This window comes from Cheilinus undulatus, linkage group 17 (assembly GCF_018320785.1).
Source record: "Cheilinus undulatus linkage group 17, ASM1832078v1, whole genome shotgun sequence".
NCBI lineage: Eukaryota > Metazoa > Chordata > Actinopteri > Labriformes > Labridae > Cheilinus > Cheilinus undulatus.
In genome coordinates, this window is record NC_054881.1 from 2,767,685 (window position 1) to 2,782,900 (window position 15,216).

The window sequence follows — 15,216 nt, forward strand, 5'->3', positions numbered from 1 at the left end:
ACTTTTAAATCACAAAGTCAACCGAGAGCCAATAACACAACACTCAGACATGTTTGTATATCATTTAAGGTTTTTAACACACCTAAGGCCAGTTAACTGCTACAAAACTTTAAGATAATGTTAATCTTTCAGAAGGCTTTTCCTTGTTTGAATTAAGGGCAGCGCTGCCGTTTGCAAACACATCCGATAAAAGAACCGTGGTTCCTCTTTCTGCCTTAACTGACATTTCATGAATCAGCCCTGTTGTGTTGATATTTCTGACCTGCTGAATCCACGGTGCCAGGAGACTGAACTCTTTCAGAAGCTGTAGAGGTAGAAACATGTATAAGTTTCTAAATCTGTGTTTTATATGATGGCCTAGGTTTATTGCAGATTTATTTTGCACTTCTTCTTATTGCACACATTAAAGAAGCTCTTTTTTCTGGAATGTAAAAGTCAAAGCTTGAGCTATATCGTACTACTGGGGCTTTTAAAAAGAACTATGCCATGCATGCCTGGGCAAACTTATGATTCATTGGTTTAAAAAGACTGAAATTTGAGCTGTATTTTAAGTTTGTGTTGTTGTTTTTCTTTTTTGGCCAAATGAACAAGCTCTGGGAATTAAATTGCACATTTTCATTGAAGTCATGTGTAGATTAGAAAAACAACTCTTGTTTTATTGTCTTGGTGTATAAAACATTGAATAAAGTTCTTTTTAAAAACTGGTGATGTTTTATTCCTCACTTTGTAATATAAACAGATTTATAGCAAATGCAAAAAAAATTAAATGGTGTAAAAAGTGTAATTACCTCTAACTTAAACTGTAAACATATAGGTTCCTGAAATGTGTATTATTACACCGATATTATACAATTCAGATATCTAAAACATGGGTCAAGATATGTTATGTGTTTAAGTAGATTGACTGTCTTAAAAAATACACAAAAATGCATTTTTTGTGCATTTGTGTACAAATTTATGTTTGAAATAAGCGTATAAGCAGCTTTAATGTACATGTCTTCATATGGTTATTGTAGATCTTTTCATAAGACAGCTGTTTAAGTTTAAAGTGTGGTTTTAGATGTATTTTTGTGTGTAATAAGTAATATGCTGTCTTCTCTACATATTTAGTGGGGATATGTTAGTCCCGCCCACATTTTACTGATTGGCTGATGCGTTTCCGAGTAGCTCTCTGATTGGCTACTTTCGCTTCCCTGGGCGTCTGTGCAGAAAGAGAAGCAGAGAAAAGGAAGAGGAGATAGTAGCCAAAGAATGTAAATTATTAAATGTATTAAACCGTATTAAACTGATGTAAATCGACGGTTAAGTTGGAGGTGTCCTAAAATGAGAAGAGTCACACTGTTTGTTAACGGAACGTCCACCAATGGGAAGGTAAGCAGCGGGAGATAAAAGGGGAAATAGGTGTGTTTGTTAGCATTCGTTACACGTTATTAGCTGATAGCCGATGGAAGCTAACGCAGCAAGCTAATGCCAGACATTGTGTGTGTTATTCTGGTTGTTTTGTGAGTATTTGTGTGTTTGTGTGTTTTATCATACAGGTGGTGGCTGTGTACGGCTCCATGGAGGATTTACTGTCGGTGGCCAGCTCCAAACTGGGAATAAGAGCCTCTAGTGTTTATAACGGGAACGGCGGCCTGATAGACGACATCACCTTAATCAGGTATCACCTGTAGATCAGGGATTACCTGTAGATCAGGGATCACCATAATCAGGGATCACCTGTAGATCAGGGATCATCTGGAGATCAGGGATCACCATAATCAGGGATCACCTGTAGATCAGGGATCACCTGAAGATCAGGGATCACCATAATCAGGGATCACCTGTAGATCAGGGATCACCTGTAGATCAGGGATCACCATAATCAGGTTTCACCTGTAGATCAGGGATCACCATAATCAGGGATCACCTGTAGATCAGGGATTACCAGTAGATCAGGGATCACCATAATCAGGGATCACCTGTAGATCAGGGATCACCTGTAGATCAGGGGTCACCATAATCAGGGGTCATCATAATCAGGGATTACCTGGAGATCAGGGATCACCATAATCAGGGATTACCATAATCAGGTATCACCATAATCAGGGATTACCTGGAGATCAGGGATCACCATAATCAGGGATTACCATAATCAGGGATCACCATAATCAGGGATTACCTGGAGATCAGGGATCACCATAATCAGGGATCACCTGGAGATCAGGGATCACCATAATCAGGGATTACCTGGAGATCAGGGATCACCATAATCAGGGATCACCATAATCAGGGATCACCTGGAGATCAGTTATCACCATAATCAGGGATTACCTGGAGATCAGGGATCACCATAATCAGGGATCACCTGTAGATCAGGGATCACCATAATCAGGTATCACCATAATCAGGGATTACCTGGAGATCAGGGATCACCATAATCAGGGATCACCATAATCAGGGATCACCTGGAGATCAGGGATCACCATAATCAGGGATCACCATAATCAGGGATCACCTGGAGATCAGGGATCACCATAATCAGGGATTACCTGGAGATCAGGGATCACCATAATCAGGGATTACCTGGAGATCAGGGATCACCATAATCAGGGATCACCTGTAGATCAGGGATCACCATAATCAGGGATCACCATAATCAGGGATCACCTGGAGATCAGGGATCACCATAATCAGGGATTACCTGGAGATCAGGGATCACCATAATCAGGGATCACCATAATCAGGGATCACCTGGAGATCAGGGATCACCATAATCAGGTATCACCATAATCAGGGATCACCTGTAGATCAGGGATCACCTGTAGATCAGGGATCACCATAATCGGGGTCACCTGGCGATCAGGGATCACCATAATCAGGGATCACCTGTGGATCTGGATCCATCAAATATAGTGTGGGGGGATCTTAGTAGGGCTAATCTAACTGTGATTTTTCTACCCAGTATTGTGATTGCGATTTAATATGCGAGTTAAGTTCCTCGTCTCATGTATTGTCCAACAAAAACAAGCATATATTTATTCTAAACTATAACCAACACAACATTAGATTAAACTAGGGCTGGACAATTTTGAAAAAATATCTTATTGTGATGATTTTGACTCATTTTGCAAACTGGATATGAACTGTTGTATTAAAGGGAATGATAATTTTGACATAAATCTAATATTTAATGAGTGAAACTTACAAAAATGAAGAATATATATATATATATGTTGTACAGAAATATAGAAATATGCCACAAGAATGATTGCATGATATTTTTTTCTAGTTTTATCCTATTTTTGCTCTTTTTCTGGACATTTCTACCATGATTTACCCCCCTCCTTTTTTTGCAATTTTTTCTTTTTTCTTTTTCCTATTTTTCTGCCACTTTTGACCAATTTTTGCCTATATTTGCCAGCTTTTGCCCCCTTTGTCATGTTTTTTTTGCAACATTTTGCCCATTTCTGCAATTTTTTGCTCTTCTTTTTTAGTTTATTGTACTTATCACCCATTTCTGCCACTGTTTCCCTTTTCCCCCCAATTTTAACCCATTCATGCCATTCTTACCTATTTTTCTGCCAGATTTTGCCACTTTTCACCCTTTTTGCACCACCTTTTTGGAACTTTTTTCCAGGTTAATCCCATTTGCCCCTTTTTCCACACATTTCTGCCTTTATTTATTTCTTTTCTGCTCCTTTTAGTGATTTTTCAAATATTTTCTCAATTTTTCTGCAAATTTTGGTGAATTTCTGTGTCATCTTTTAGCAATTTTTACCTGTTGGCCTCTCTGTTGGCTCTGGTTTCTGCAGAACTGACCCGGCTGCTAGCAAATATCCTGTTATTATAAGTTCCCACTGTGCTTTTATAAAAATTACAGTTATCACAAAGCTGAGCCCTAATAAACAGTTTAAAGGGGCCGTATTATGCAAAACTCAATTTTTCATTTTTTTTTTTCTTTTTACAAAATATGTGCCTCTGGTCTGTCCACAACCCCCTTAAGTGCTAGAACCCTCCCACCTCTTTCTCCACCTGCGGAAAATGTGTGCTGAAGCAAGCCGTTCTCAGATTTCCCCTCATGATGTCATGTGGGGAGTTAGCCCCGCCCCCAGGCTTGGTTGGGCCTCCCTGCTTGCAAGAAAGTTCTGCCCTCCTCTCCTGGTCCTCCTCTCAGCTGGCAGCTTAGAGCCACATCCATTTCCTGAGAGGGGGCGTGGTCAGGGGCGGAGTCAAGCAGCTCCTTACTATTTAAAGCCAAAGACACAGAAGCAGCTCTTACTTATTTTGTTATTTGTGATTTTGCCTTGGTACCCACATGTGTCTCATCCTCTTGAGTCCTCTGCCTCCTCTTCTTCTGCCAACACCTAAACCCAACCATGGACAAAAAGGGGCACAAGTCCTGAGCTGTCCCACCAGGGTCAGAAAAAACCTTTGACCTTGACCCTTTGAGCTCGTTCTGAGCAGGGCTGAAACAGAGGGGGTTTTTAGACATGCAACAATCCAATACCTGAGTGTTTTTTCAGCAACAAACTTCACAGGCATGATTTGGGGACCTCTTAGACTGATATAAACTTGTCTTAAAGGGGTAAAATATGTCCCCTTTAAAGGACACGGTTATGGGCTGTTCAAACCAGTCTTTCAGACTTTTAAACATCAATAAATGCCGTGTGTTCCTGTCCCTGCAGAGATGATGACGTGCTGTACATATCAGAGGGAGATTCATTTGAAGGTAAATAAAGTCTAAATGCAACAAAACCGACCCTTCTTTATTTAAAAATACCACTTTTAGAGTAATAACATCCTCTGTCGCTCTCTTTAGACCCTCAGGACGACTTCAGCTGTGTTGAAAAGTGTCAGACTCACACTGATTGGCTGACGCTGAATGTGGGAGGACGCTGCTTCACCACTACCAGGTAAATGTGGCATAAACACACAGTCTCAATTAAATAAACATGCTCCATATAGTCAGTAGACTGTGAACCACTGCATTCATTCTGCCTCTGTTTTCCTCAGGAGCACGCTGGTCAGTAAAGAGCCAGAGAGCATGCTGGCCCACATGTTCAGAGAGAAAGGTGACTGAATATTTCATCTGTTATGAGGAAAGTGATCGATCCTGTCACCCGCTGACATTCCAGCTTCTTTGTGTTTATTTACTCCAGATGTTTGGGGCAACAAGCAAGACTCTCAGGGGGCGTACCTCATAGATCGAAGTCCAGACTACTTTGAACCCATCCTGAATTACCTGAGACACGGGCAGCTCATCATCAACGAAGGCATCAACCCTCTAGGTACAACACAGTACACCCCTCTAAACATTTTAAACCGGTCTTAGATCACAGCTCTTATTAATGTTCTGTCTCTGTCTGCAGGCGTGCTGGAGGAGGCTCGATTCTTTGGTATCGAGCAGCTCGCTGAGCAGCTGGAGACGCTCATAAAAGTGAGTAAAGCTCACAGAGTGTGGATGGAAACTTCACTTATTTCACTCCTTAAGTGCTAGAATGTGGCCCCAAAGAGCTTCACGGAGCAAAGATTTCAGAAGCAAAGATGCACAGTAAGAGAAGTTGCAGTCGATAAAATGAGGCATTTGAGAATAGTTCACTTGCAGGTAAAAGGTGGACAGGATAATTCATGGGCAGTGTTAAAAATAGTACCAAAATTAATGCTTAGAACTCCAAAATTAAAACAACATTGTGTTTTCATTGTGAGCTGCAGTTTGCATGCAGACAGCTTGATGTTCACCTCCATTTCCTGCTGAATTTTTCCGGCAAGAACTCTCAGATTCTCTGCAGTAACTCTGTTTGAGCTGAAGTGAGAATGCAGCAGGAAATAACAAGGAAACTCACCACAAACAGGAGGGGTTGATGATGTTTGCATCCTGCATTTCAGGCACGACCAGTATGATCTTCATGCATGTGATTTAAACGTACTTGCTGTTCACCACAGCGTTGGACTCTGTTGCTCTGTCCACCGTATCTGCACCCTGACACCACCTTTCTTGCAGAGGCTGTCCCTCTTGGTGCACTGCGTGCCGGTCTTGGCGCTGTTTGGTGCTTGTCTTCAGTCTCTCTCTCCCCCCACGTTTCCTGTCTCTCTTCAGCTTTCCTATCCATGCATGTGTCCATATGTGAACACAGCTAAAGTTCCTATGTTTTTCTCCCTTTCAGTCCTCCCAGCCCCCCGATGATCACTCTCCTCTCAGCCGGAAAGAGTTCATCAGATTTCTTCTTGCCACGACCACCAAGTCAGAACTGCGCTGTCAGGTAGATGGAACATTTAAACCAAAACACAAACATCTGCACAGCCTGTATAATTTTGGAGCATAATCTGGTGAAATCCTGCTGATATTCTTTGTGTTTGACATCTGTCAGGGTCTGAACTTTACCGGAGCAGATCTGTCTCGACTGGATCTACGCTACATCAACTTTAAGATGGCCAACCTGAGAGGAACCAACCTGAGCCACGCTAACCTGAGCGGGGCTAACCTGGAGAGAGCCGACCTGTCCCTGGCCTGTCTCGATGTGAGTCTGAGTTTCACCGTCTTATACTGACTAAAGTCTCATGTCTTTGTAAAAACAGGAGAAGCATCAAAATCATGTAAAATCACACAGTGAGCCCAGTATTATGACATGTATGATGTCATCGCTTTAGTGCATCATTACATTAACTTGTTTGATTTTTTCAAAGCAAAAGTGAACACATTCCTTCTCACAGTTCAAAAGCAGCAGCGTGTTTTGTTTCAGACTTAAATACTTTTATAGAAACGTAAGTTTATTTTGTATTTGTCCAGTCAGCCAACCTGCAGGGTGTGAAGATGTTGTGCACAAACGCTGAGGGAGCGTCACTGAGAGGCTGCAACTTTGAGGATCCTGCAGGAATCAAAGCCAACCTGGAGGGTAAGCAGCCAATCACGCTTCTACAGACATATCAATATAAATCAACACTGGAATCGTACTTATGTGTGTGTGTTTTGTGCAGGAGCCAACCTGAAGGGTGTGGACATGGAGGGCAGTCAGATGACGGGGATCAACCTGCGAGTCGCCACGCTGAAAAACGCCAAACTGAAGAACTGCAACCTGAGAGGAGCAACGCTGGCTGGGACCGACCTGGAGGTGAGACACACAGACATAAAAAACTGAGAAGATGCCCCCCCCCCCTTTTATTCGAAATGTTTCCATCCATTCCTGCCACATCTTTTTGCCATTTTTAACCCATTTTTACTGTTTTTGCAACCTTCTACCTACTTAAGCCGCCTTATGCCATTTTTTTCAATTTCTGCCACTTTTCACCCTTTTTGCACCATTTTTTGAAACTACTTTACAGTTTTATCCCATTTTTGCCCCTTTCCCACTCATTTCTACCAGTATTTATTTTTTCTATTTTTCTGCCACTTTTTTTTTTTTTTTACCTATTTCTGCAACATCTTTTAGCAATTTTTGCCACCTTTTGCCCCCTTTGTCCTGTTTTTTTGCAACCTTTTGCCCATTTCTGCAACTTTTTTGACCTCTTTTTGCTCATTTTTGCCACTTTATTCTACTTTTCACTCATTTCTACCACTGTTTTCCCCCTGTTCTCAATTTTAACCCATTTATGCCATTCTTCTTTCCATTCTTTTTTTGATACTTGTCTTTTTTTCACCACCTTCTTTGAACTTTTTTTCTAGGTTCATCCCGTTTTTGCCCTTTCCCACACATTTTTGCCACTATTTGTTTCTAATAGTGGCACTTTTTGTTTCTCTTTTTGCAATTTTTAAAATATTTTTCTGTTTTTTCCCCTTTTTACCAATTTATGCAACATCTTTTAGCAAGTTTTGCAACCTTTTGCCCCCTTTTGTCTTGTTTTTTCCAATGTTTTGCCCATTTCTAGAACTTTTTTTGAACACTTTTTTTCTTATTTTTTGCAACTTTATGCTATTTTTACCCATTTCTGTCACCATTTTCCAATTGTACCCAATTTAAACCCATTTATGCCATTCTTAACTGCTTTTTTTGCCACTTTTTGCATTACCTTTTTTAACATTTTCCTCAGGTTCATCTCATTTTTGCCCTTTTTCACACATTTCTGCCTTTATGTATTTCTTTCACTCCTTTTTCCTATTTTTTAAAACATTTTTTCCAATTTTTCTGCAACTTTTAGCCAATTTCTGCAAACTTTTTAGCTGTATTTACCTATTTTAGCTGTCTTTTGCCTATTTTTGCCAACTTTTGCCCCTTTTTATATAGTTTTTTAGCTACCTTTCGCCCATTTCTGCAACTTCTTTATAACACTTCTGCCCATTTTTTTTGCCACTTTTTCACTTTTTGCTAATTTCTGCAGTGTCTTGTAACACTTTTGGCCCATTTTTTGCCCTTTTTTCCACTGTTAACATTCTGTTGCCATTCTTTTTAACGATTTGAATCCATTCTTGCCGCTTTATAACATTTTTTTTGTTTCTTAATTATTCTATTCTTCTCTAAAATAGTTGACTTAGGTTTCTTCTATTTTATTTTGGCATCCTGATGTTTGTGCACATTACTGCCTAGCTATGAAGTCTGACATTACTGTCCTTATTATTTAGTTAGGTGTGCCCATCCACATTGTTTCCATCACTAATGAAAAGGTAATGTGTTTTAATATGAGGGGTTTACATTTTGAAGAGGCTTTATTCAACAGCGTAAATAAATGAGATTCCATTTTTGTTGCTGTGATAAGAGTGGTTATCATTCAGGTTAAAAAGCAAATACTATCACATGCTAACTTTTTACTGGACCATGGTTTTTCTGACCCCGTGGGTCCCCAAAGCTCTCCCCTTTATCCCCCCTTATGGGTATCCTTTCCACTGATCACCCTGCACAGATGTTAATGCACATTATAAATGACCTCACTCAGCCTGGAGACAGTTTACTAAACTAAGATGTTCATTTTTTTCCCAGAATTGTGACTTATCAGGATGTGACCTGCAGGAGGCGAACCTGAGAGGCTCCAACGTGAAGGGAGCGATCTTTGAGGAGATGTTGACGCCTCTGCACATGTCTCAGAGCGTGCGCTAAGAAAATCAACACAGTGTTCATTATCATAGAGCTTTAAACCACAGGGAGATGTGTGAGTAGTCATGGCACACGTGTGTTTCATGATCAGTGATCAGGGCCACCCCAAAATCCTAAACAGTGATTGGCTATTTGTGAAGTAGGCAGTTTTTTCTTAAATCATTGAGTATATCTTACCTACACTGGACTGATTCTACTTTAATACGCCTTAGGTGAGCGATATCAGAGTGGCCCCAGCATCCATTTGGACACTCCTGCTTTAAAGAAATAAATAAAAGAGGTCAGAGTTCTCACCAGGGCTCTCAGTTTTCTTAAAGTCCTGTTTAAGAATGAAACACACGTTTGTTACGAGCACCGGTGCTCCTTTCTCTGCTGGTTTTACTCGTCTCTCCCTCACATGACCAGTGAATGCCAAACTTTGTCTTCTTCTCAACCAAACAGCATCGAGTGTCCAAGAGTTTTACAGTTTCTGCTTTTCTTTGCATCCATCAGAGAAAGCAAAAAGCCTTTTTTTAAACATGCCTTTGTGTCTTTTTAGAGGAAATGCTTTTGTAGGATTATCAGAATGTGCACATGCAGGCTTCTGAATGTAGTTCTGTGTAGTTTAGAACTAAAACTATGAAATTTATGAGCCTTAAAGAGCTGTCAGATAAATTTAAATTAAATATAAATCACACAGCAGGGAACTGTGTGTTTAAAAGGTCTTATTTTTCCAACATCTGTAGCAGCTCCAGGCTCCCCGAGGAGAAAATGAACCGTTTACTGAAGCTTAAATGTGCTGAATTAAAGAGAGGGGTTTTTGTCCAAGTTTTTTTTTACGTTTTTGTAGCTCATATAAATTTCAAATTAAAGTGTTTAAACGTGGTGATAAATGTCAGTGACCTCTGGAGGCTAAATTAGAATAAACATTCAGTCTCTGTAATAATAATAATAATAATAATAATAATGTGTATTTCCACAGATTTACCTCCAACAGTTCATGACTGACGGTGCTCACTCGCTGCACAGACTCATTTAGTGTTGAAATAAAAAGAGAGATGCCTTCTTTGACAGCTGAAATGTAAAAATAAAGATTGTTGATCGTTTGTGTCTTCAGTATAATTGAAGATGTTGTAGAAATGTTGAATGCTCATTCTGCTGTTTTTCTATGTTAAATGTGCCGACAGAGAGGTGGGTTTCTGCTGATCGGAGCTGTTTCTCTGTTTTTATCGTCTCTGAAAGTCAAAATCACTGCCTGTCAACTGCTGAGGAGGTGCTAAACTGTCTCATCTGCTGTCAATAAATGTTTTTATTATAAAATAAAGAAACTGCTTTGGGTTTTACTCTTACCCTTTACCCTAACCCTAAGCTATTAATACGATTATTTTAGAGTTGACTGATATTGTGTTTTTTTCCTGGGCTGATGCTATTTAGTTAACATAGAGAACGCGCTGATAGTTTCAGTTATCTATAATTATTTATAACATGTCATGGGATGTGAATGGGTTGTTTAAAAAACAACCACTGTGGCTGCAAACTGAGGTTTTGAATCAGGGAAGCAGACTGAGAAACCGTCTCCTTCAGAGACAAGAAATCTGATGTGGTAGATAATATTTATGTTTCACTGTTGGTGAAGGAGAAAAACGAATTTCCTCACATGAAAATCAGCCCTGATAATCACCCAGGTCCATTATCACACCCTAACTATCATTCATTGGCTCTAGCCTGTTTGATGAATTTTATTGGTTTAAAATATTTGAACATGAAGCAACATTTATGCACTTTATAGCTTTTGTTTTCACCCTATATTTTTATTTTATTGTAGACAAAAGAGAGATAAAAATGAAGTCAGAGGGGAAAGTGTAGAAATGATCATGCTATTTTGATTCCTTTTATTAATTAACCTTCAGAAGCCTTTAAAATATTTCACCTTTAAGATCCCTTAAGGACCAAAATGGCTCATTTCATACATAAGGCTATAAAATTATTAGTCATATTTTTCAAAAGTTTTTTGTTAATTTTTCAAATCAACTCCCCTCTGATCATCAAAATTAGTAACAACTTTGAAGAAATTTAACCTTTTAATGAGTTATTTTCCATGTAATTCATGCAAAGTGGATGTTGTTTTCCTAGACATCAGAGCCTTGTATATCAGTAATCTATGGTAACATTGTTTATTATGCATTATTATTTTTGGCACAGTGTCAAATGTAATAAAGTGACACATAAGCCCTTAAAGACCAAAATGGCTCATTTCATAAATAAGGCTATAAATTTATTATACATATATTTTTTAAAAACCTTATTGTTAAGCTTTTTAAACAACTCCCCTTCTACTCATAATGATTAAATAATCATAAATTTAAAGAAATTTAACCCACTAAATGTCGGGTTCTATCACCGTGTCCCTCTTTGGTTCAAGTGGGGGAAAGTGAAATAATAAGTTATTTTGAATAAAATTAATGCAAAGTAGATTTTTTTCTTCCTGGTCATCAGAGTCGTTTATAGGTCAATCATTTTTGGCAATATTGATATTTATGCATCGTTGTTTTTTTGCACAGTGCCAAAAATGTGAGGGAAATGGTGCCATCTGGTAAAAATAGTACAAATGACAACTTCAAGAAAAATTCTTTGAGGAAAAAAATGAATAAAATATTGCAGTGCACGCCTTTATTTTTATAATGGCTCCAGAATCAAAATCTCAGACTATGAAAGAAGTACATGGTGTCCATTATGGCTTCAAGAGGAAACGTGTTACCATTTTTGTACACTATTTATTATAGGCATTGGGTACAACTTGTAATTCAATTTTTCAAAATGCCATAAATATACATCAAATGGTCAAATATCACACTAGCGACCTAAACACACTTAAATGACATTGAAATTAAATAACAAAATCTGCCAAAATAGCTCCAAGCTTATCTAAAGACTAAAATAAACACAGTATATTGATGTTAAGTGTAAGTTTATATAGAAGACTGGTTTCAGACCAGCTGGACTTTATACTTTGTTCTGCCAGTAGAGGGCAGTGTTGCCTGAAAGTTTCCCTCCTGTCTTTATTCCCTTCAGCCAGCACAAAAACCGTCATGAACTTTGATTTATTACTTAATATAAAGAAATAATACCACAGCATATAAACAGTATGCAACACCCAAAGTCCACATTTTAAAGTGACAAAGTTAGAGTCAGCTTTGTGTGAATCTATAACTTTTATTCATGATACAATTGGATGCAACACACAGCACATACTGAATATTGCATGTTACCCATAATGCTCAGATCTGCACAGAAACAGCAGAAGTGAGTGTAAACTTTACTCATGGCAGCAGGTTGGTGCACGCTGGTCTGAGTCTGAATAAACTCTTCATCTCTGTGCTGTCGATGGAAAACACCAGAACAAACCTGAGGATCTAAACCTCCAGATCTGCTCCTGAACCCTCCACCAGGTCTGTGTTCAGTTGTTCATTTGGCTGCAGCTCCAGTTTCCATGTGTGCTTTATTTATGAACACATGAGTGTAAACACATCGCCTACAGGAGCATGTAAACATAAACGACCCAAACAAACCCTTGTAATCAAAGGACGACCAGAGCGGCGCGTTTAAGACCATGATGGATTATTGTTTCCTCTGTTGGCTTCATTCAACTATTACAGTACACAAGGCTGTGGGCGGAGGGGCCTGATTGGTGGTTTGTGGTTTAAGAGGCAACATTTGTCCAATCAGAGTTCAATACACATCTGTAAACCACCGTTATAAATCACTGCAGCAGTGTTTGTCGTCTGTAGCTACACAGCTACTTTCAGTCACTTCCTTTAAGCTGCAGGGATTCTCTCAGGAACGTTTTAGGCCACAGCAACAAGGTGCAAACCAAAAAGTAACCTCTGTGGATGAAAAATGAAACCAATATGAAATTCCTCTCATGTCCACTAGGGGCCGTCTGCAGAAGTAGCACGAGTCCCCTCTGCTCCCATATTAAAATGTCCACTTTTACAGCAGAAGTAAAGATGCTGACAGCTGGTTAAATCTATATATTTTGGTCAGTTTGTAATGGAGACATCAGGACAGGGATGAATTCTTTATTATCTGTTTTGTTTTTCTGCTTACTACAGAAAGGATGCAATGATTGCAAATCTCATGAACCTATATTTTATTAACAATAGAACATAAACAGCATATCAGATGTTGAAACTGAGACATTTTACCATTTTAAGAAAAATACTAGCTCATTTTCATGTCTCAGAAAAATGGAGACGTGCAACAAAAGGCTGAAAGTAAGTGCTACTGATGAAAAACACCTAAAGGTGCATTTTGCAACTAATAAGGTTAATCGCCAACATGTCAGTAACAGACCAGAGTTAATTTTGGCAGCTATTTTTGATTTTAGTCTTAGTTTTAGTCTTTAAATGAAATGCATTTTAGTTTTAGTCACATTTTAGTCATTTCTATCCTTTTTAGTTTTAGTCTAGTTTTAGTCCATAAAAAGTCACAACATTTTCATCACTTTTCACCCATGTAAGATACCTTTTGCTATCAAACACCACATATTTCTTCTTTTTTGCCCATTTTTGCAACTTCTTCTTGCCACTTTTATCCCATTTTCATCCATTTTCACAATTTTTGCCCATTTAAGCTACCGTTGCCATTAATAACCACCTTTTTCCTACTGTTGTGCCCCTTTTTGACAATTCTTTTTGACACTTTTATCCCATTTTCACCCTTTTTTGCCCCTTTTCACCCATTTAAGCTACTTTTTGCCACTAAGTACCCCTTTTTTCCAATTTTTGCCAGATTTTTCCAATTCTTTTAGCCACTTTTTCCCCTTTTCGCCCTCTTTCACTATTTTTTCTCCACTTTCCACCCATTTAAGCTTCCTTTAGCCATGAAACACTACGTTTCTTCTTTTTTGCCCAATTTTGCAGCTTCTTTTAGCCACTTTTATCCCATTTTCGCCCCTTTTCACCATTTCTTTCTCCACTTTTCACCCATTTAAGCTACCTTATGCCACTAAGTTCCCCTTTTTTCCAAATTTTTGCAACTCTTTTTTGCCCCTTTTCATATTTTTTTCACCACTTTTCACCCATTTCAGCTTTGCAACGAAGTACCAATTTTTTGCCAGTTTTTTCCAATTCTTTAAGCCATTTTTATCCCATTTTTTGCCCTTTTTTCACGATTTTTTCTCCACTTTTCACCCATTTAAGCATCCTTTTGCCATTAAATACCACTTATTTCCTACTTTTGCCATACTTTGCCATCTTGACTGCTTTCTGCCCATTTTAGTCACTTTTCTCTCATTTTTTGCCATGTTTTTGCCACTTTTCTCTCATTTTTGCCACCTTTAACTTAATGTTATTGCTACTTCAAGCCGTTTTCGCCACTTTTCACCACTTAGGTTGTGGCTCTTGCAACGGTATTTTCCAACAATATGGCTCTTTAGATGAGCAGAGGTGACCAACACTGCCCTGGACGTTTACAGACTGATGTCAGGAGAGGGGATGCTACACATTGGTTGCCCTGTCCCTACTTTTTTGAGATGTGTTGCTGCCATCTAATTCAGACTGAGCTAATATTTTCATGAAACGATCAGGAGAATGTTTTTTTTAGACTGGAGGCTTCTTCCACTTGCTCCGTTTGCTCATGCATGGCTCATCTTTAGTCATCTTCTGCAGCTTGCATCCCCATCATGCCGTGTGCTGGTTTTTCCTCTAACCAGTATCAGCTGTGTGGTGGTCCTGCTGGCATAAACCCTCCTGACAGCTGCCAAGGTCGGCAGCTTTACTCATCGTGTGTTGGAGGAAGCTGGTGGGTGTATTTCCTGAGTCGTGTGTTGCTTCATGTTTGCTCAGAGAGTCCAGGGGTTCTTGGCTCGTCAGAGGGAATGAAATGCACGCTCGTGGGCTGGTGGTGTTTATGCTGAAGAGGCTGCTCTCTGCACACCTTACTGAGCCCTGTGAGCTTGTTAGAGTTTGGTCAGCAGCACGGGTCGGTTTCAGAGGATGTGGTGTTCACAGAGGGATGTTTGTTCTGCAGGGAGAGAGGACCATCAAACCAGGAAAGTATACAACCTGGGTCAAAAATGACAGCAGAGTTTTTGGGTAAAGGTGGGATTGTTTGGGTAAGACCAGAGGAATCTGCATGCTCAGTTTTAGTCGCTGCAAAAGATCTGCAAGGACTTTTTCATGTGCAAGATTTCATTTAAGAAAAGTAAAGTTATGCACAAATGGAAAGAGTC

General features: G+C 39.2%; 1 protein-coding gene across 1 annotated transcript; it reads left to right on the forward strand.

Annotated features, from left to right (window-relative positions):
• The first annotated feature begins 1,323 nt into the window (after positions 1-1,323).
• kctd9b (potassium channel tetramerization domain containing 9b) lies at positions 1,324-10,311 on the forward strand. Its single transcript, XM_041810194.1, has 12 exons — positions 1,324-1,371; positions 1,539-1,660; positions 4,668-4,711; positions 4,802-4,895; positions 4,996-5,054; positions 5,142-5,270; positions 5,352-5,419; positions 6,147-6,242; positions 6,351-6,500; positions 6,770-6,875; positions 6,958-7,091; positions 8,892-10,311. Exons 1-12 carry the CDS (start codon positions 1,324-1,326, stop codon positions 9,006-9,008), a joined length of 1,167 nt encoding a protein of 388 aa, XP_041666128.1. The 3' UTR covers positions 9,009-10,311.
• Positions 10,312-15,216: the final 4,905 nt, after the last annotated feature.

Bases quoted from the DNA above. Each gene is read 5' to 3' on its own strand.
- kctd9b (XM_041810194.1), top strand. From the start codon at position 1,324: ATGAGAAGAGTCACACTGTTTGTTAACGGAACGTCCACCAATGGGAAG. The intron at 5,271-5,351 runs GTACAACACAGT...CTCTGTCTGCAG, and splicing joins CGAAGGCATCAACCCTCTAG to GCGTGCTGGAGGAGGCTCGA. The intron at 5,420-6,146 runs GTGAGTAAAGCT...TCTCCCTTTCAG, and splicing joins AGCTGGAGACGCTCATAAAA to TCCTCCCAGCCCCCCGATGA.